This window comes from Solea solea, chromosome 7, assembly GCF_958295425.1.
Source record: "Solea solea chromosome 7, fSolSol10.1, whole genome shotgun sequence".
Lineage (NCBI taxonomy): Eukaryota > Metazoa > Chordata > Actinopteri > Pleuronectiformes > Soleidae > Solea > Solea solea.
In genome coordinates this window covers 26,102,680-26,123,592 of record NC_081140.1, presented here as the reverse complement: position 1 = coordinate 26,123,592, position 20,913 = coordinate 26,102,680, and the positions used below count along the sequence as shown (strand labels likewise).

At 41.1% G+C, this 20,913-nt stretch overlaps 1 protein-coding gene across 3 annotated transcripts in view; it reads left to right on the top strand.

Moving 5' to 3' along the window:
* stim1a (stromal interaction molecule 1a) overlaps nucleotides 1-20,192 on the top strand; it is a 32,934-nt gene extending 12,742 nt beyond the window's left edge. The window contains exons 5-14 of one of the 3 annotated variants that reach the window (XM_058633564.1): nucleotides 736-847; nucleotides 1,529-1,644; nucleotides 5,491-5,668; nucleotides 12,819-12,996; nucleotides 13,104-13,271; nucleotides 13,628-13,728; nucleotides 15,088-15,317; nucleotides 16,153-16,233; nucleotides 17,611-18,013; nucleotides 18,404-20,192. In XM_058633564.1, coding sequence (XP_058489547.1) covers nucleotides 736-847; nucleotides 1,529-1,644; nucleotides 5,491-5,668; nucleotides 12,819-12,996; nucleotides 13,104-13,271; nucleotides 13,628-13,728; nucleotides 15,088-15,317; nucleotides 16,153-16,233; nucleotides 17,611-18,013; nucleotides 18,404-18,914 — 2,078 coding nt within the window. In that variant the 3' untranslated portion in view covers nucleotides 18,915-20,192. The remainder of the gene's footprint in view (nucleotides 1-735; nucleotides 848-1,528; nucleotides 1,645-5,490; nucleotides 5,669-12,818; nucleotides 12,997-13,103; nucleotides 13,272-13,627; nucleotides 13,729-15,087; nucleotides 15,318-16,152; nucleotides 16,234-17,610; nucleotides 18,014-18,403) is intronic. The other 2 variants (XM_058633561.1, XM_058633562.1) reach the window with 2 other exon arrangements.
* Nucleotides 20,193-20,913: the final 721 nt, after the last annotated feature.

Genomic DNA, 20,913 nt, shown 5'->3' with positions numbered 1-20,913 from the left:
AGGTCTTATATTGCCTGGAGGTATGCCCGCGCTGCACACAGGAAGTGGTTACTTTTATGTCAAGACAAAGGGAGACAAGATGGGTGCAAACAGAGTTTCAGAGGTTGATTCTATTGCTAAAAAACCTGGTCATTCAGCAAATTGAAAGGATTAAGACCTCTTGCCCCTGTGCTGTTCTGATAGTATTGCCTGACAGAGCCTGTTTTCAGGGACGTAGCATACAAATAATATTACAAACGTTTCTGATCTTGAAGTCCAAACTGAGGCAGAATCATAACATCAACAACAACAAAAATTACCAAAGGTTAGACACAGCACCTCAAATATTTGATTGGCCTCACTTGCCTGGTGTCAATGACACAGAAATCACCAATTCCTTGGTCTTCCTTGGTGCTTTGTCTGTCTTGAGGGCTCATGTGGCGAAGAACTTTCTTCTTTGGTTATTAATTGGTGGATTGCTACCCACGGTTGATTTCGTATCCTGTTGCAATCTTTCAGTTCTACCAGTGCTATATCAGTGTTGGATTCTGGGAGTTCTCAGTCACTTAATGTTTTTGTTCTCAAGAACAAGTTAAACACACAATCAATTAGATCAACTGCTTTTGCTCAAGAAATCCTCTGTTGTACTTGTTTAGGTTCAACAATCAAGTAAAATGGCTTTAAAAGAGATTTGCTGTGGATCAGAGGTAGAAGTGAGCTAACCATACACTCATTGTTTCTTTGCTGTTCCCCCAGTGTATAACTGGACAGTGGACGAGGTGGTGGAGTGGCTTATCACCTACGTGGAGCTGCCACAATATGTGGATGCATTTCGCAAGATGAACTTTAATGGAAGTACCATGCCAAGGTAAGTGACTTTTCTAACCTTTTTAGGTCCAATCAAGACCTACATGTACAAACTCTATCTATTAATCTATCTAAATGGAACGCTTCAGGGATAGTGACTGACGTACCTTGAAATTTTCTCTGTGTATTTGTGTGCAGAACACCATTAACACAAATGACTTGATTTTTGCTGCACTAGCTTAAAATTACATCACACCCAGTTAAGCTGCCGTTTTTGGACAGGTCTATCTAGATTTTTTAAATTACTTATTTGGCTTTATTTTAAAAAGGATGTAGTGTGTATCTTTTTGTAGCACAAATCTTCCCTTTTATGAGTGTTTTATGGATTAGTTGATTTAGAATAGCGGTTCCCAAACACTGGGTTGGGACCCATAGATGGGTTGGTGATGAATATTTTTTGGGTCCTAAAACAAAGTTGCAGAATTTTTCCAACCATTAATAGTTGTTTTTGTAAATGATGAGCATAAAATGATAGATTTGTTGCTACCTTGTGCACAAATTTACTCTTGAGTCACAATAGTTTAGCATTTTTAAAAAGTGGCTCCACATATAGAAAGTTTGGGGAGTAGAATGTTTCCGCGTGGGTTATGTTGCATACAACCCAAAATAGATCACAACCTTTACTCTCACTTCCTTGTTCTTACAGAAATAAATGAATGAATGAATGTCTGTTCTCTTTCAGGCTTGCCATTAAAAACGCCACTCTGACTCTGTCTATTCTGAAGATTTTGGATCGTAGCCACGTGCAAAAGTTGCAGCTCAAGGCTTTGGACACAGTTCTGTTTGGAGCACCTCTGAGTACGTGAACTTACTCTTTTTATTTAATTCCTGATGGAGCTCTACTTCATAATCTCATTCATGCAACATCAGTGGTTTGTTCCAGACTCTTCCCAACCCTGAGTATGAGATTTCCCTCCCATTTTATTGGGTCTGTGTGTTTCGCTCGACACTTTGCCCTCATGTCACACACCTGTGAACTGTTCTTATGTTAACATGTTTTGTTGTGCAGTGTTGGTCGTCACCATCTCAGTTTAGACGTTTCAGACCATAACATCATCTCCCTGTTACTTTCTTGATTGTTTCAAACCTCACACTGACCACTTCTAATTCCTGTGCTCCTTTTCCCTAAAAATCTTTTCCTCTTCAGTTATATCAACAATATTTTCCACTATAAAAACAAACCAAAAAGCAGCAGCACAGATATACAGTAGACACAAATAAACAAGTGGTCAGAATGATAAACGGTCCGGTAGAGCCCTCTGGAATACAGTAGTGTGTAGCTGGTTGCCATGGAGATGACTGAAACCCTCAGCATGAATTCAAAGTGTTGTGTGACTCATTTAAAAAATGAAATTGCTCAAAAACTCTCAACAGAAAGGAGGTTCAGGATGAAATATTCCCTTTTCGAGGAAAGAAATTGTGTGTCTCTCTCTCTCTCTATCTATCTATCTATCTATCTATCTATCTATCTATATATATATATATATATATATATATATACATATACATGAAGCAGACTTGTTGTATTTTCTGATGGAAATCATTGCTTTATTCAAAGCAACATTTTAAAACACTGTTTACCTCACCCGGTCATCTGCCACTCACCTCTTTCATCAGCACACAGTTCCCAGGCTAGCCAACGATAGCCATTGCTTGTTTGTTTTTGCGTACACAAACACTGTAGCAACTAGGGGGGAGAATCCACTTTGTGAAATCGATTCCAAATATAATGTACCTTTTGTATTTAAAGGTCTATCATTTGTTGGGCATTTGTGCTGGGTTGCATCAACTGGTGGTGAATGGTTAAAATGCTAAGTTTTCCTCAATTTATTTCCCCAGTTATTGCTTTTTCATAAACGTTTTAGAAGAGAATTGTGATGCACCTCCTAGTACCAACGCCTCTCCAGTTAAAAATCAAATGGTACTATGTGTACGACTAATTTACTGTGAAATGAAAAAATAAATGTCTGAATGGTGGCATCTTAGAATGCCATGTTGGTATAATTGGGGTTGCTTTGAATTTCCATGGAACGCAGCATTACTCACTGACTTATTCATTATCTTTTGTCGACCCACATTATACGTATCAGTGAAAGATCTTGTTACCACCTGTATTGGTTTCAAGGACTGAGGAAGTGAGTTGACACTACTGTGTATTCCAGACACACCCTTCTGCATGCTGAGACAAACCACTCTCTGGTTCATTGGTATCACAGATCTGTTCCAGGTTGTTGTTGTTTTTTTCTTCTCCTTTTTCTCGTTAGATCACCATTGGTGATTTTTGGGAGTGTGCGACACCTCCCTTACCTTCTGTCAGTGCTTTATATCCACTGCCATTTATTTTTCATGAATAAAACATAGGCCGTAACGGTTTCATCTGCGACATAATCCTTTCTCAGGGAACATTTCCTCTGAAAATAAAGTGCACAGCAGACCGGTGTGTAGTGGTCTGTGTCTGACATCTGTCATTATGGGTGTTTTGTTAGTTCCATCCGAAAAAAAGAAAAAGACATCAGTGAGGGTTGTCTGGATTTGACAGCCTCTCAAAGCCAGTGAGCCCCACAATTAGTCTGACTGACCCACCGTGAACAGCAGCAGGATTTTAAGACACATCTCACAATGGTTTGACCCTCGTCCAGTGGACAGTTGTGTAATGATTGACCCAAGCTCAGTTTGGCTCTGCGCTCCCAGTTCTCCTGGTTAATTAAATGTCACTTCATGGTCTCCTGGTTTTGTTGAACGGCAGCAGGCGGAACAAATTACAAGGCAAAAATGTATTTCCTTTTTTAGACAGACTGTGTGGTTGGAGCAGTAACTAGAATCAGGAGAAGAACAGTGCATAGTTTTAGAGAATTATGTCATCACATATAATATTTTTTTTCTTTTCAGGCCAATTAATTGGGCCGTTTCTTTGGTATTTTTTAATCACTGGCACATATAAACTTTTATTTAATCAGTTGATTATTCTTTATGTAAACATGCACATTGGAAACAGGTATTTTAGGGTTGGGGATGAGTATTCGATAATTGGCTTGATTATATGAAGTCAGTCAGTTACTGTGACTATTCTTAAAATATCGAATGTTTTATCAATGTTTGCATTTATAAATCCGAGTTTAAAACAATTAATTCATCAATGAGCTTTGATTTAAAATGCATTGCTGAAAGATAGACCATAAGTGTTGTTCAATTAATGTTTTTTTAAGTTAAGCAATTTTGTGAATTATGTGTCGTTATTAACAAAAGAAACGGAAATCGGCCAAACAAACTTGCCAAGAAAACTGATTTCTCAAGGGTTGGCATCAGCTTTAGAAAAACCCACAATGGTTGATCTTTAATTTATTTTAAGCTCCTGCACCAAGTCAGAATGCAGAATTAAGGCAAATATGCTTTTCACTTAAATACCGTAGGGCCTATTTTTAGGTAATTGTAAAGACGTATTGATCTGCACATACCTGCCAATCTGATTCAGACACAGCTGCAGTGTAATGATGACATTATTCTGACTTGTTCACTAGAGTGAAGTAGAGAAAGGAGCAGTGTTTTACTGTCCTGTTTTTACTGGTTTGTTATCATGAAACAATAGCAGGTACAGCTGCTCTGAGCTACTTCACTCTGATGAACCTGTGTTTGTTCTGGACTGTATAAGCAAGTCCATATGAATTTACACACGGGCCTCCTGTGTGATCTTTTAGCACAGCCACACACCACAAATGCACAAAACGTAAAAGTGCATTTTCACGACAGGAACTGGGGACTTAACCGGGAACTAGGTGAGTTCCCCAACACAGGGCTTGTAGTGTTGATGTCTGAAAATGTAAGAGTTTCAGGTGCTGTTATGTAAAACGCAGGTGACTTAAGTGTTTAAGACTTGGTGGAGGTCTGTGTGTTTTAGCCGGCATGCCATTCTGATGTGATGTAAAAGACATTCACCTCTATCAGTTATTCAATCCTAATTTTACTTCCTTTTTGTCTCACTCCAGGAAGTAGACGTCTGGTTTTTTGACATCTCTTTCCCGCTCACCCGTTTGCAGGTTTTGCAAAAACTTGCCTCACTGTGAAGCTTGCAAGGCTGAAAAAAAAAAAAAAAAAAAAACTCAGCGTCTGTGTCAGTCGCTGCATGGCCGTTATCTCCCGACTTATGAAGGGGACTTTATTAAACTCAGGCTTCTGGGTTTAATCATAAGATAGCCTTGGGGTTTTCTAACTTATCTGAGGCTTCTTACATGTAGTATACCTGCTCTCTCGCAGCTGTGAATTATTTACAGCATGCCCAGTGTAGAACTAAAATGTTATAGTTGCCACTGTTTGTTTGTTTTTTAGTGTGTGCATGGTCTACTTTGGTTAAGCAGAGAGAAAATGGCTGTCTTGAGCTGGCTTTATCGTGGTCTCTTGCTTTAGACCCCTCTCACCGCAACCAGGAAGTTCTGCTTCTGTCTGACTAGTCTATTTGTGTCACTCTGCAAAAAAACAAAAAAGAACACTTGCAGAATGACGAGGCTACACTCATGTGCGGGCTTCACACACCACATCCTGGTGAAGCTTGTTCATGATCATGTCCTTCAGTTTAATTCCTTCCTGTTGTATCTGGCCCTTTGTGTCAATGTAAGATTATTGAAAATGTCTTTTGTCTTTCCGTCGCAGTGAATAGACATAACCACTTGAAGGACTTCATGCTGGTCGTGTCGATAGTCATAGGCATGGGTGGCTGCTGGTTTGCCTTCATCCAGAATCGCTACTCAAAGGACCACATGAAGAAGATGATGAAGGACCTGGAGGGCCTGCAGAGAGCTGAGCAGAGTCTGCATGACCTGCAGCAGAAGTGAGAGCTTTTTTCCCACCACTCAACACAACAAGCTATTGTACTCTACACACACACACAGTATTGTGCACATGCACCATTAGTCTTGGATTTCCCACAGGAAACACAACATTAAATATGGCTCAGCATATTTTTTGCATTCACTTTTAATATATTTGCGTCCCTGAATTTATTTGACACAACCTCTGCACTAACTTATACTGACGTTAAGCCAAGGTATTTTTCTTCTTTGACACCGGGAATGTTTCCATGCGCAGTTACTACAGCATTAAATAGGACGCCTGTTCTCGTCCTCGTGTGCAAGGTAGGGGTGGGTCAAAATATCGATTTGGTGATATATCGTCATATTTCCTCGTTTCCCCGTTTTCTTGCCTTTGTTTTCTTCGTCTTCTATTATTTCCTTTCCGAAGAACTGCCGTGCTTTGTCAGAGCAACTGTACATATACAGTTTTCTGTAGGGATGGCACGATAGGACTATTCCATATGTAAAAACAGTACCAATATCGTTCCAATCCAGTCCTATTGTATTTTACCTTTTAAACTACAAAGCTGTTAACAGCACATTTGTGTGATTTACCACTTACATCCAATACAAGTTATTCTCCAAGTGTATTATCTGTTTATGTTACAGTATGTACAGTTTTGTAAAAGTCCAGTTTAAGTCCTACAAAAACACAATCATTCAGTTGTTTGAACTGGAGTGTGTAAGAGTAATCTCACTTAACTGAAATAGCACACGTTTTTCCCCCAGAAGTCATATTTGACTGTTTGACAAAGGTGTATTTCCTCTGGTTTTACATAACACGTGCAATCATTTAAAGGAGGCAAGTTGCTGCAAATCCTTCCAGTGTTTTATAATGCTTCAGTGTCTTAGGTATTTTTCTCCACAGTCATACGTTATTCACAGGACTTCACCTACAAAACCACAGAGTTTTAAAATTAGTGATTTGTGATTCCCCGGACTGAACTTTACACAAATGAGTGTCAATGAATTTAGTTAGAGGAGGGAAATTATATATGTATAAAGTGTTGTTTAATTACAGCTTACTCTGTCTGATGTCAGGATATAGCAGAGCAGCAGCGGCAGCTAAGAAATAACTGCTGTAGTGTGTTTGCTTCTGTTGCTACCTCACATTTGTTCCATTGTCTGACGTGCTGTTTCTCTTTTTAAACTAATTGTACACAGTATAGTGAATATTGGCTGCAGTAACACAAACTTTATGTCATTCTGTGATGGTGAAGAGATGCCATCCTCCTCCGCTCAAAGGGCAGTCACTTCCCCCGCTCTCACTTCAGCGGTGATCGTACTGTGAGCTTTGTGAAGTGATCGAAGGCATGATTTTCAAATACAAGGAGACAAGACGAGACTTGTAAGCGTTCACTTCTGACATGCAGTACTTCAAACTCACACCTGGTCTGTTTTGGCTTGGTGGGCATCATCCGGCTGTTGCTGCCTCAAAGATTAAGTCTTATGGAATTATAAAGCATCCCAAATTTAGCCAGGTGTATATTACAGCTGAGAGGAGTGTGACTAATGATAACTGAAGTTTCTGAGATAAATCTGATTTATTTTGGTCTTGTAATTCCGCGAAGAATGCTGGGAATGTGGTTTTAAACATGCGCCATCTCCTCTGATTCCTTTCATGGATGTTCAAACAGGTTCATGTCATACAGGTTAGTTATGTTTTTGTCTATGTAAAGGAGAAGGAGAAGGTACTTTGGGGGGGATGGCAACTGGTCATGACGTCAGCCTCCAGAATCATGATTTGACCTGCAACCAGGCTCCTATTGGATGATACCAGCTGTCAATCACACGGGTGTTCACCCATATTTGCTGTACTTTCCTCTAAAGTGGATCCTAATTTACAAAATTGCCATCATGCTCTAGTGAAAAAGAGCCCGAAACAGTGATTGTGACCATTAACTCATCAGGAAATCTATTTGCTAATGTCATGAACAAGTGAGAAGTAGAAGCTCATTTTCCCACAGATTCCCAGTTAGATTTTATTGTTTATTAAATCTATTCTTGCATCCTGAACTGCGTCAGAACAGACCATAAAGACCACATCCATGTCTTTCATACGTAATATGCTTGTATAATAGAATAGGATAGAAAGCTTTATTGTAATTGCGTATAATACAACAATATAATTGAAAGCTTTCCCTGGTCAGTACATAACAAAACATGCTATTATTAAAAAAAAATTTAATAAAATAGAAAGACGGCCACAGACAACAGTGGTTAACTGAAAGCATGTCGGGAGGACACTGTTCCTCAATTTTGCAGGAGCAGGGTTTTAAATGGACCTGTAGCACTTGGATTTAATGTAATATTAAAGAAGTTGTATGTAAATCACGTCAACGTTCAGCTTTTAAAATGTTATTTGAGAGATTGGAGAATGTGGCTGCCAAAGTACCAAACCCAAACATAAACAGAGTTTGTAGCTGCAGCTAATGATTGTGTTCTACTTTGGTTTACAAAATGTCAAAAAAAAGTGTTGATTATCTCAGTTTTTCCACAAATATCAGTGTTGATTTGTTATATGGAGCAAAGAAAGGAGACAATATTTACACTTAAGAAGCTGAAAAATGAAATAACTTGTTTTAATTATAAAAAAAACAATTATCATTTAATAATCGATGAGTCATTGCAGCCCCAGCATACAGACTGCACCATTGTTGTCAGTAAAGCCAGCATTTCAGTTTACCACATTTAATTCACCTCTGATGACGAATCATTCTCATTTTATGACTTAATAATGGGCATTTCTTACATATTGTCCCTTTTAATACCATTTTATGCACAGCTGCTTTTATCAAAAAGTTGCCTTCATGTTCACACAATGGGAAAAATAAATATGCATTATTATGTTAGCTTTAGATCATTTATATATTAAAGTTTTCCATTGAATTTGAACCTGCCATTGAGCCTATAGGAAAGTTCAGAGTGGCCAACTTGGAAAGTGTTAAATCTCTGGGGTGATGTGATGTTTTGTTTGGATTAAATATCGGGGAGAGGCTCAGTCCCTTTCGACAGATATTTGCCACATGATGATTGCATAACATTCCTGGCTTGATATTGGAGACATTGAACAGGGGATCGCTGCTGTGTTAAATACAAGCTGTTGTATTCATTAAAAAACCTTCGTCTGTTTTACCGTTTTTTTTTTTTCTTTTTTTCAATAGTCATTCGTGTGTCATGTGACCGTTTTTTGGGGAAACAGGTTTTTGTCGAAACATGAGATGAGGCATAATTAATGAACAGTAAACACAGGGTAGAGAATCTTGTTTCCTCATTTTCTGTTAAGCAACACTTTTGTGTGATTGTTGTCGGTTATGAATGTATCATTCAGGGTTCCCACGGGTCCTTGAAAGTTTGTAAATTTGACAAAATTGCCCTAAAGAGACATGGGTCATTGAAAGTGAATTTTGTGCAAGAAAGAAGTTAAGTTGATATTAAGGTAAATGTCTCCCTTGCTTGTTATGACGCCACCTACTGTTTCATGCCCCACATTTCTTGATCGAGTAGAGTCATAATCACTAGCTGTGTTGTGGACACTGTCCACTGTCTCTGTCCACCGTTGACGTAAGATTCCATGCAGAACAATGAGTGAGTAAAGTTATGCAAGAGAGTGCAAATGACATCACATCTTAAGATGTGTCAGGACACTGTCCTTGAATTTGATGACAACCAGGGTGTGGGAACCCTCATCGTTCTTTGTTGAAGCGGCACAATTAGGGAGTGGGAAGTACATTTGCGGCAGTTGCTTGGTGAATGTTGACCAAAAAAAGCCATCGACTGCTCTGGCGGGAACAACGTGATCAAACAGTGTCTCTCTGATAAACTGCAAGGTCACTCTGCATGTGGATTTATATTTCGATCAGTTGCGAAAACACACACCTGCCACTGTCAACTTTAGAGTCGGCTCTGACATTTCTTTCTTTGCTAAACTCAATTCTTTTCTGCTGATCAAAACAAGAGTCTTGAGTGTATCATAACAGCCAGTTTTGTTCAGAAAAGCATTTATTTCTGACTGATCCCAATTATGATATAATTTTAGAAGTAAAGGTTCAGATTACGGCTGCAGCTAATGGTCAATTATTTTCTTGATAAATCAAGTGATCATTTTGGTCCTTAAAATGTCAGAAAATGTTGTAAAAAGTTATTATTTGTTATGTATTTTATATTTGGGTTATTTCTTTGTTATATTGAGCAAAGAAATGAAAATTATGCACGTACAAGAACCTGAAAACTCACATTTCTGTTATTTGTTGAGTATTCTAATATTCTCGAATGAAAGTAATGCAGGATCTGCAGTGTTGAGCTTAGATGAGCTGTTTCAAGATGCGTTCAAGGAACGTTTTGTTAATGTTACGTTGTCAATGAAAACTGTGACGTTTGTGGTGAATTGAGGGGAGCGGGTCGTTAACTGTATTTGTTCTGTTGGACAAGAAGCTCATTATAAGGAGATGGGTTTTTAACCTTATAGTGATTGATTTCTTGTGTGATGTTGACATCAGGGAAGTATGAGTTTGAAGGAGAAGAGGCTCTGTTTGCTCTGCAACAGGAACTTTCTCGCTCCTCAGGTTCTCAGTTCATTCCTCTTATAGCTGGAATGCGCACAGAGTGCCTCCACTGGGCGATTCGCAGGTTCCTACCGATCACTGCACATGTATAGTACAGTATAATTCCTTGTACTTTGCTGCAGAGATGACACGCTGTCGTGCACACCTGAGTGATTTGGACTACATCTGTATGCTGAAGACACTAAAAACCCTCAACAGAGAGGCGATTACCATTAAAACGTCCAGAGAGTGTTTATCTTCTTTAACAATCAATGAACCTGACTTTAAGGTAAAAAAAAACTATCTTGTTAAAACAAGAGAAACGGCTCAGATTTTTTTTCCTCCTCCTGTGGCACTTCTACACTTCCGTAGACTTTTTTTTATTTTCCAGTGTGCAACTGTCTGAGCGACATGCTGGCATCAGTGACGGGAATTGCACAGACAACGTGGAACCAGATCTTAATTCTCGCAATGTGGCTGTGGAAGGGATATAATGTTAAACCATATTGTAGGTCAATGTGACTAGCCAGGAAAGACCCGAGTCTCTTATAGTACATGATTTAGGAGGTGAAGGAGCGAGAGGTATGTCCTCTGACTGTGGACTCACATTTCTCCCTGATCCCTGCTGCCAGCTGCTCTCTTTCCATACCTTCGAGCAGATCCTGTGCTGGTGGTGTCGAGTGGCCTGTCCTCGTCATGTCTTCCCTGTTGGGAGACGGTGGGAGGAGACTTTGACTAAAGCCTGGATTTCCTGGTTGCCTTTTACAGCAGTGTTTAACCCTGCCTCTCTCTCTCTCTCTCTCTGGTGGGAGATGGTGTTAAGCATGACTGCTTATTAGTATGTCGGCAAATGCTCAGTCACCCACATTTGGGCTGTCTGCAGAAAGACGTCTTTGAAAGGAGAAAATGACCGCCTGCTCTAAAGTCTGCAGAGACGATGTGTCTGTGTCCAGTGAGCCCTGCAGTGCAGGTCAGGTGAAACATCACTTGGCTTCTTCTTCTCTTTGTAGCTCTGCCAGCGTTTTCAAATCGTAGCTATAGACGGGCAGCGGTCAGGGTCGAACGCATTAGCAGCCACATTTTCCACAGCTAAATGTCTGGATCAACTTTCATTCCCCTGCCCTTCTCTGCTGCCTCTGCTGTTGTGTTTATCCTGGCTGGATAAGGAGAGTGCTGCTCTCTAATGACTGAGAGATGCTATTGCTGTCTGACCTTGAGAAAATAAACTCAAAAAAGATTTGTGATATTTGGACTTGTTCTGTGATTAATGGAATAGATCGTGAGCTGCTTGGTTAAGCGATTATTTCCATTTTAAGTAGTGTTACCTGAGAGCCCCGTCCCATATTAGGGTTACAAACCAATTTGTAAAAACGCACACGCACTACATTAAAATGGTATGTGTCTAAGCCCGGATGATTATGTCATCAGTGACAAACCTCTTTTACAACAGTGGACTGTTTAAAGATGAGAGTCTAAAAATATCCCTCGCTCAAACCATGTATGTTCTGGGTATTATGGGAGCACAGAGTACTGCACTGTACTCTTCTAAAGTTACATGACAGCTGTGGCATTCTTGGCTCCCGCTGCCTCTGATGTCAGTGTGTTGTCCGTGTGCTGCCGAGCAGCTGACCGTGGCTCCTTTGTGTCATACATGTTAGCCATTGTTTCCGGCGACGCGTGACTGATGCAAGTCCTGCGTTCCACACGGACATGCTTACACTTTATGGCTGTCCACAGACGCTCCAGAAATATGGAAACACAGAGGTGTACTTGTGTTTATGGCCATCCCACCATCTCTTTTATTTTTATGAACTTTAAACCCATTTGGTTAATTTCAGCTTGTCAACAAGAGACATAGATTGAAGTTACAATAACGGACCATAAAAACATGATATGTGTTAAACTGTTTTGCTTCCCTCTCTGGGTAAAAGTGTCCACTTTAGATCTATCATCAACTTCCTCTCTGCTTTTATTCCTCTGTATTTTAACTTATCTCCATCATAGACCCTTGTATTTCTTCTCCTTGTGTTGGGACATTTTTGAAAAGGGGTAGTGAAGCTTATTAGGTTTGTAACATTCAGCATTTCTGCTTGCATATTTTGTGTTAAAAATGAAAAAATGTGAATAAACTGACTGAACCACTGTGCCACTATACAATTCATGTTTTAATATATTAAAGTTCTTACTTTAAAGGTTCAAACGTTTAGTGACGACATCTAATGGTGAAACTGCAGATTGTGACAAAAACCAAGGACTCATGACATGGCCTTTGCGTACCAGATAGGATGTAAACACTGTTTCACAACTCTTTCCTGTCTGTCATTTACATAGCAAGCTTCCACCTATTTACACAAAAAACACACACTCTGGCTGGCCTGTCTGTTCTGCTGCTGTAGAAAAATGGGACTAAAGCATATATAAAAGGCTTTGAAGGCAACAAAATCCAAATGTGTTTTATTTTAAAGTGATTTCACACTTAAACAAACATACTTATATGTAGTATATTCAATATCTGCCCATTAACTCTCCTGATGCACACAAACGGAACTAAAAAGAAATGTGTTTCTGCTGTCTCTGTCCTCAGGCTGCAGATCGCCCAGGAAGAGCACCGTACAGTGGAGGTGGAGAAAGTCAACCTGGAGCAGAAACTGAGGGATGAGATCAACACGGCCAAGCAGGAGGCCCAGCGACTGAGAGAGCTGCGAGAGGGCACAGAGAACGAACTGAGTCGCCAGAAGTATGCAGAAGAAGAACTGGAACAGGTACGTTGAAAGAGATGTTTCCTGTGCGGTGTTGCAGAGCTTGTGGTTGTGGTCGTGTTTGCGTCAGTGTGTCAGTTTGTCACCGAGTGTTTGACATTTGTTGTCAGGTCCGAATGGCTCTGAAGAAAGCTGAGAAGGAGCTGGAGTCTCACAGCAGCTGGTCACCACCAGATTCTCTCCAGAAGTGGTTACAGCTCACCCATGAGGTGGAAGTGCAGTACTACAACATCAAGAAGCAAAATGCTGAACGGCAACTCCTGGTCGCCAAAGAAGGGGTGAGCATTTGAAAAAAAAAACTTGAAAAAAATGTTTTCAATCAATTGAATCAATGTTTTGGAAAAAAAATACTGTTACTTCCTCACTCTGTCTTCAAACTTTCATAAAAAACTTGGAATTAACCCTCAAGAGGCTTAATTTAGCTAAATCACACAAGAAATGATGAAATGAGAAAAAATGTCGGAGAATTGTATTGCGTTAAATCGTATCCTATTTAATTGTTAAATTCAAAAAATTACATTTCCTGAATTGTATCTTAACCCTGTTGAACATAATGTACGCTACAGTACAAGGATAATGTGTGTTTAAGATGTCACTACAGCTGAGTGAAATGTTTGTTGACGTGTTTGCACAGGCAGAGAAGATAAAGAAAAAGAGGAACACTCTCTTTGGGACTTTCCACGTGGCTCACAGCTCCTCTCTGGATGATGTGGACCACAAGATCCTGGCAGCAAAGTAAGACTATCTCACTTGCAGCATCTTATACCAACATAATTATTGTGTTTACTCCTCAAAATGCCATAAATGGATTAAACAAAAGGCACAACACAGATACTGGAGAAGTTTTCAGTGTAAATGGTGTTAAAATGGATGATGTATTTAGTATGTAGATATTTTTGGTTGCTGTAGCAACTCTGTAGAGCCTTTTGTTGAAGGATTGCATACAATTTGTCTTGCTTTTGTGTTTGACCTGTATTTTATAAAATCGCAGATTTTTCTGCTCCTTCTCTCTCCCGGTGAGTTCTGGACATTCTCTTTCTGTTCTCAGCCCCCACATCGCTATACCATGTACACATATTGAAAGTTAAATCACATTCAACAAGACTTTCGTGAATTCCAAGTTGCTTGTATATAAAATTTAAAGGGAATATATGTCATGTTATATACATCAGTGACCTTTAGCATTTAAATTGGTTACTGCAATCCCAATGCAAAACATTGTAGAGCATGGTTGCTAATGCTTCTGAAGCAAGGAAATAAGGAGATGCAACCTGTTCCAAGGCAGCAGCAACAGCAAAGGAACCATCGAGTAAAAGTTGACCTGATGATCGCAACGCCCTTTTTTGTGTTCAGGAAAGATTGAAATCTCTGCCTAACAAGGCACCACAAGGCCAAACAATTTATTTTAGCCAACATTGTGCTACTGTATACTATTAACCAACCGTTATTTAAGTACCAAACCTTCAGTTTTGACCATTTCCAGTTGATTCCCATTAATTCCTGCTTAATTTCCATGCATGGACAACGGAATATTGCAGCCGTACTTGCACTAAAAGAGGAAGCTGGAAAAAGTCTGTTTCAATATCAGTCATTCTGTTTATTGAGAGGCCAGAGCTCCAACACTGATGACTTAACCCTCTTATGAATCATGATAATCATGCCGCCTGGGTTTATTTTGATTTTATGGCTGTAGAATTGTCAAAGGATCTTGAATGACTGAGAGCTTCTGCCCCTTTTTTTCCAAGATAACTTTCACTTTCTATATCTGGCAGTTATTCAACCGTTTAGGAATTACGGAACTGAGAAGTTGACGTCACAAATGTGTGACATGCCAGTTGAATCTCGTCTGTGCTTGGACGGTCGTTCCGTGGAAGTACCGAGGGGCTACCGTAATAACAAGTATATGAGCACAAAGCTCCATTTCTCTGCTTTCCGGTATCCATTCATCCACCTTCTACCGCTTTATCCTCTACCTGAGGGTCGTGGGGGGTTCTGTGCCAATCTCTCATAGAGATTACGGTAACGAGAAGTACGCATGCCAAATCCTGTCGCCGACAAAGTTTCTAATAACCCGTTGATTTCATCTTTCTTCAGACAAGCCCTCGGTGAGGTCACGGCTGCGTTGCGGGAGAGGCTTCTTCGCTGGCAACAGATTGAGATCCTCACGGGTTTCACCATTGTCAACAACCCGGGCCTGCCCTCGCTGGCTTCATCCCTCAACCTGGACCCCACCTTCATGGGCGGCAGAGCAACGCCGCAGCACTTCATCATGTCCGACGACATGGACGACTTGGACGAGGATATCATGCCCGGAACTCTGCAATGTAAGGGTTCATCATCTGAATCTGTCGGCCCTTCAGTGGGGATTAGCAAACGAACCCCTAAACTTTCCAAGACCCAGCCGGGGAAATCCAAAAATTAGCCCTCATGAGAATTTGGACCTTTATTGCCTTTCAATTCCATGAATTAATCCCCGTGTCCTGCCCAGTGATGGAGGACAGTGATGGTCGCATGTGTCTATGAATGAGAGTTGTTTTACATCTGTGTAATATGTACCATGTAAAATCATATTGTCTTGTTCTTTGACACATCATTCCAGCTGAATGCCTTTTTTTTTTTTTTAATTGTTCTCATTTTGGATAAAAAGAAAAGTGTCGATTATGGCGACTGAAGACTCTGGAAAAATGAACTGTCATGAAAAATATAATTCTTCATGAGTACAAGTGTCCGTGCTGACCCATTTGTAGTGGTTGTGTCCTCCTTAAATGTGTCCTACAATCTGCTTTTTTGTGTCCAACAGTGGGCAGTGTCCAAATTAATTTTACTTCCACACACATAAATATGCCAAAGCTGGCAGTGAAATCCTCTTGGAAACACTCATCTCACGCACATATTATTATGCAATTGAGAGAACCAACACACATCTGATGACCATAACACTCTGTCGCATTCTTGTTACGGGCAAACGTTGACAGTTAATAGGTTTGGGTTTGAAAAATTGCAGGCGAACGTTACACTGCAGAGTCCGTTTGCAGCTGCAATAGTGAGTAAGTCTTTCAATCAACATTAATTGCACTCCCTATCTCACTCCCTTCTCCCCCCCCTCCACCATCTCTCTGGCATTTGGCTCCCACTGCTGTTTCATTGGCCTAACTGCAGATGGCACCAGACTGCTGGAGAGGAGAGCCAGTGACCTGTGGTCCGTCGGTTCAGACTGTCAGCACTTGTGGAAACATCCTGGTTGGCCTTTTTGTTTATGCCCCAGTTCAGTTCTGACATCCCTTGTCACTCCCTCCTTGTCTCACACCCACATCAACATGTAATACTTCTTAATTGGCAGAACGCTGCAGGTAGACCCAACTGAAACCAAACCAAACCAAATCCACGCTGAGTTGACCTGAGAACAGTCCCGACCCCGTCACAGTTGCTTGCTTGCCACGTTTCCTCCCTCTTACTCCTGTCACCACCCAGTTCCCCCCTGTTTTCTCCACATTGTCACATGTGTTTTTTGTTAATGGACACTTCCCCTTAGAAAAGAGCTATTTGTTGTACTGTTTTTGTCTCATTTAAGGTCCAGTGTGTGAGAATGTGTGATATCTAATCATCACCCCGACACTCATTCTTCATTTTTTTTTTTACCCTCAAAGTGCGTCAGAGAACTACAGTGGTTTTGCACTCCCAGAGAGGGTGTAAACATTTCCGCAACTCTTTGCCACTTTCTCTTTCTTTGTTGGTTTACTCATCGGAATTATGTCGGCAAATCCTTTCACTGTAAACATAAGCTCTTGCGCTCACATAGTAGGCATAGTACTCGCTAGTTGGCATAATAAGCTCTCGTGTATGAAGCTCTTGAGAGTTAAACGTAGTACGCTCTAGGGTAGTAAACTTTGGTACAGTAAACGTAGTGAGCTCTTGTGAAGTAAGCTCTCACGTAGTAAACGTAGTACACTCTTTCGTACTAATCTCTTGCGCGTTACGTGTAGTTAGCTCCGTAAATAGCTCTAGCATGGTATGCTCTAACATTGTAAACTCTTACATAGTTAGCTCTTGCGAAGTAAACCTCATAAGAGCTCACGTAATCGACGTAGTACTCCCCCACATGGTAAACTCTTGCGTAGAAAATGTAGTAAGCTCTCAGGAGTGAAGTTCTAAGTTAGCATGCTGTCACGTAGTAAAGTCATGTTGTAAACGTAGTAAGTTCTTGCATGTTAAGAGTTGTTAGCCCTCCCATAGTGCACTCTCATGTTGTAAGCTCTCATAATATGTAGGTAACTCTCGCGTAGTGTGCCATCACATAGAACGCTCTCATGTAGTAAAAAGTCAGCTCTAAGGTAGTACACTCTCGCATAGTAAACTCATCGAGTCAGTTCTAAGGTAGTAAACTCTCACAAAGTCAGCTCTAATTTAGTACATTCTCATGTAGTACGCGCTCGCGAATTCAGCTGCGAATAAACCCTTGCCACGTGTTATACATTGGACCTTAAATCTTAGCTGGTAACAATAGTAGAATGACGTTGTTGTAAGCAAATGTATCCGAGCACCAGAGTGTCTTTGCCTCCATTTTCCGTCAGTCGTTGTGTGATTGTTGTTGATAACGCTGTTGTTTTGTGCCCACAGCTCCCAGTATGATGTCTCTGCGCCAACGCCACATTGACCCCCAGCTGGCCATGGGCTCCCAGAGGTTGGTAGAGAGTTGTGTGTTGGCGGGGCAGCAGGGAGAGGGCAGATCTAGGGCTCCATACAGGCAGTCGCGTAGCCAGTCTTTTGGGCATATCGACTATGTCCCCATGCCTCCTTCTCTGTCCTCGGCTGTGTCTCACCCTTCCATCATCTGTACCGCAAACCCAAACTTGCAGTCCCTGTCCTCCTCTTCCTCCTGTCTACCCGGCACTGTGGGTGGCGGCGTCGCCTCTCATTCCTCCCATTCATATCACGGTTCTTTCCAGCCCATGGATCCCATTCCAGATTTCATCTTCACTGACGACACCAAAGCTCACTCCTCACGCAGCGACAGCCTGGGGTACACGTCTCTTCCACCACTTTCCACACGCATGAGCGTGTTTTTTGTTTTGTTTTTTTCACTTCTTGACACCCTTTCTTCTTTTCTACTTTGAATCCATGCTGTGATGCTTCTTTAGTTTTTATTTATTTCGCTTTTCATGTCATGGCACCTGATGCAGCATAACAGATTCTATGCATTTGCTCTTTTTCCCCCCCGCCCGCCTCAGTGTTCCTGCTGCTCTTTGCCTGCTCGACTAACACGTGTGGAGTTCCAGTGTCCAGACTGTGCCCAGCGTTTCCGTGGCTTTGCAGGCATAGTCTAGATAAACCCAAGCATGCATTGGCGTTTATTTTTTTTAATCTTTTGTCTATTTTTTAACTTGTGCTTTGTTTTCTTTTTACCTCACAGGGACTTAAATCGCTCCGACTCCGACTCCTCCCTGTCCCTCTCTCAAGTTGGCGATCGGCTCGCTGCCTACAGCTCCAAGGGCCACATAATCAAGCCCACATCTCTCATGTACGGGCTGTCCGGCCGTGCGGAAGATTCCGTCTCGCTGCACGCTTACACCCCTAACGGAGGGAACCGCATACAGGAGGGCAGCCCCGCCGAGTTCGCCGCCGACAGCCCCCTACTCATGAAGAAGTTGTACGGCATGGAACAGTCGCCCAGTCCGGGAGACGTCAACAGTCTGACGGAGTCGTCCCGCTCCCTCAGCCCCAACTCCACCGAACCTGACACACCGTCGCCGACGGGAGGGCAGCTCGGGTCTGCAGCGTCCAAGAGCAACAGTCGCATCCCGCAGCTGACGTCCAAGAAGAGCCCGCTGGAAGAGGACAGCGGCTCAACGGGAGAAGACACAGATTCCACTGCCAGCCGCAAGAAACACACCTTCAAGATCTTTAAGAAACCGAAGAAGTAAGGGGGCGACGTGAACTACAAGGCAAATCAAAGCTGTTAAAGACTGTATCTGTTTTTGGAGGAAAAAAAAAGAAGTTTGGGTCAGGGTTTAGTGAAATGATGCATCGTCGTGTAGGTATGTCTTGGTGTAGGACGCCTACTGTGAGAAACTGGACCGTGGGAGCAAGTAGCCGTTCCGTTTTATCTGCGTCAATGTTGTGGGAGAATGGGGTAGATTTGTATATTGGAATGTATAGAATTATTTATTCAGCAGGAAAACTCGTGCCAGTCTCGGAGGGAAACTGGTCTCCCAGGTGTTGTTTTTTCCTTTCTTGTTCTAAAAATCTATAACATTTTTTGCATGTCTTCTCTTTTGTTTTGATTGATAACGCGAATGCTTAGTGTTTGCTTGGTTCTCGTCGTCGACTTGCGTAGACAACACTCGATGTTTATTTGATTACTACCTAGCCACCTTGCCTATGAATCCAAAGTGAATGCACACCTTTTTGTTTTTACTTTGTTTTTATCGATGGTTACACGTTTTCTTGTCTTTTGTTGTCGTCTTGCTGGCAGAACAAAGTAACGCGTTCTGGAAGTCCTCTGGAGAAGTGGAGTTAGTGTAAGATTTCCCCCTTTTTGGCTGTCGAAAATGGTGTAAAATGGTGAAAAAACAACTTGGATTTAATCTACAAAAGAGGGTTTGGGGCGAGAGGTAAATCTGTCGTCACAGATTGACCATGAGATTTTAGTTAGGGGGCTTTTGGGTCTAGGGTTTTTGTTTAATATAATGGTTGAATTTAATGCCAAAGCTTATCTTTAATTACATTTTGGGGTTGATGGTAACAGTATATGTTATATCACTGAACCAGGAGGGAAGACAAGTGTTAGAATTTTTTTCAGATAAATGTCCAACAAGGATGTTGGTATCTATTTTGTATTTTCCCAAAGCAGAAGTGCTACCAGAATCAGAAATGACCAAAATCTTAAACCTGACGTACACTGGAAAATATACTAGATGTCTATCAATTACCTAAATGCGTTTTTTTTTTCATCCTTTTAGACTTTAAAAAAAGGAAAACCTCTTACAGAAAGGAATACAACACTTCAATTTAATGACTCTGACGTCTATGATTTCCTATGATCCTGTTTCTGGTTGATTGTGTTTTAATGATTTAAGTGGACGATGAAAACTTCCCGGCAGTTTGTCGGTGAGGGCTGGGCGCTGGTAAGGGCTAAACTACAAGGCGAAAGTATTTGCTCTGTATGAATTAAAAAAAAAAAAAAAAACAAGAAAAAAAAATTGTGTTACAACCATGTCAACTTCTCCGTTCAACTTCTGTGGAAGCTCAACAAGTTGTGGAGGCAGGAGACCAATCATGTCCATGTGCCAAATCTCCTTCCGTTTCAGGCCTTTGTATTTATTGTGTGTTTGGCCATTTGAGCCTCATATTATATACAAAAAAACTACACAATATATACTTTATATCATGAGTAGGGCTCGGTATTGAACTTCAATATGTTTGGGGTGTCAACTGAACTTCGGGCTTGGTGTTTTTTCATTGCGTTTGTGGCATTGACCAAATTTCGGGCCGGGTATCAAACTTCAATTTGTTTGTAGTATCGGCCGAATTTTTGGCAGGGTATGAAATGTCAATACTTTTGTGGTATCGACAAAACTTTGGGTTCTTTTAGGTATTGATGGAACTTCAGGCTGGGTTTGTATGGTACTTCACTTTGTCTGTAGTCGAAGCTTTGGCAGGCTATCAAATTTCAGCACTTTAGCGGTATCGACCAAACTTTAGCGTTTACTAAACTTTAGGGTTTAGTGTTGATCTTCGATATCTTTTCTGGCGTTGGTAGATCTTCAGGCTGTGTATTGAACATCAATTTGTTTGTGGTATCGACCAAACCTTGGGTTTCGTGTTGAACTTCGATACATTTGTGGGATCGACAGAACTTCAGGCTGGGTATTGAACTCCCCTTTGGCAGGCTATCAAATTCGAGTACGCTAGTAGTATCGA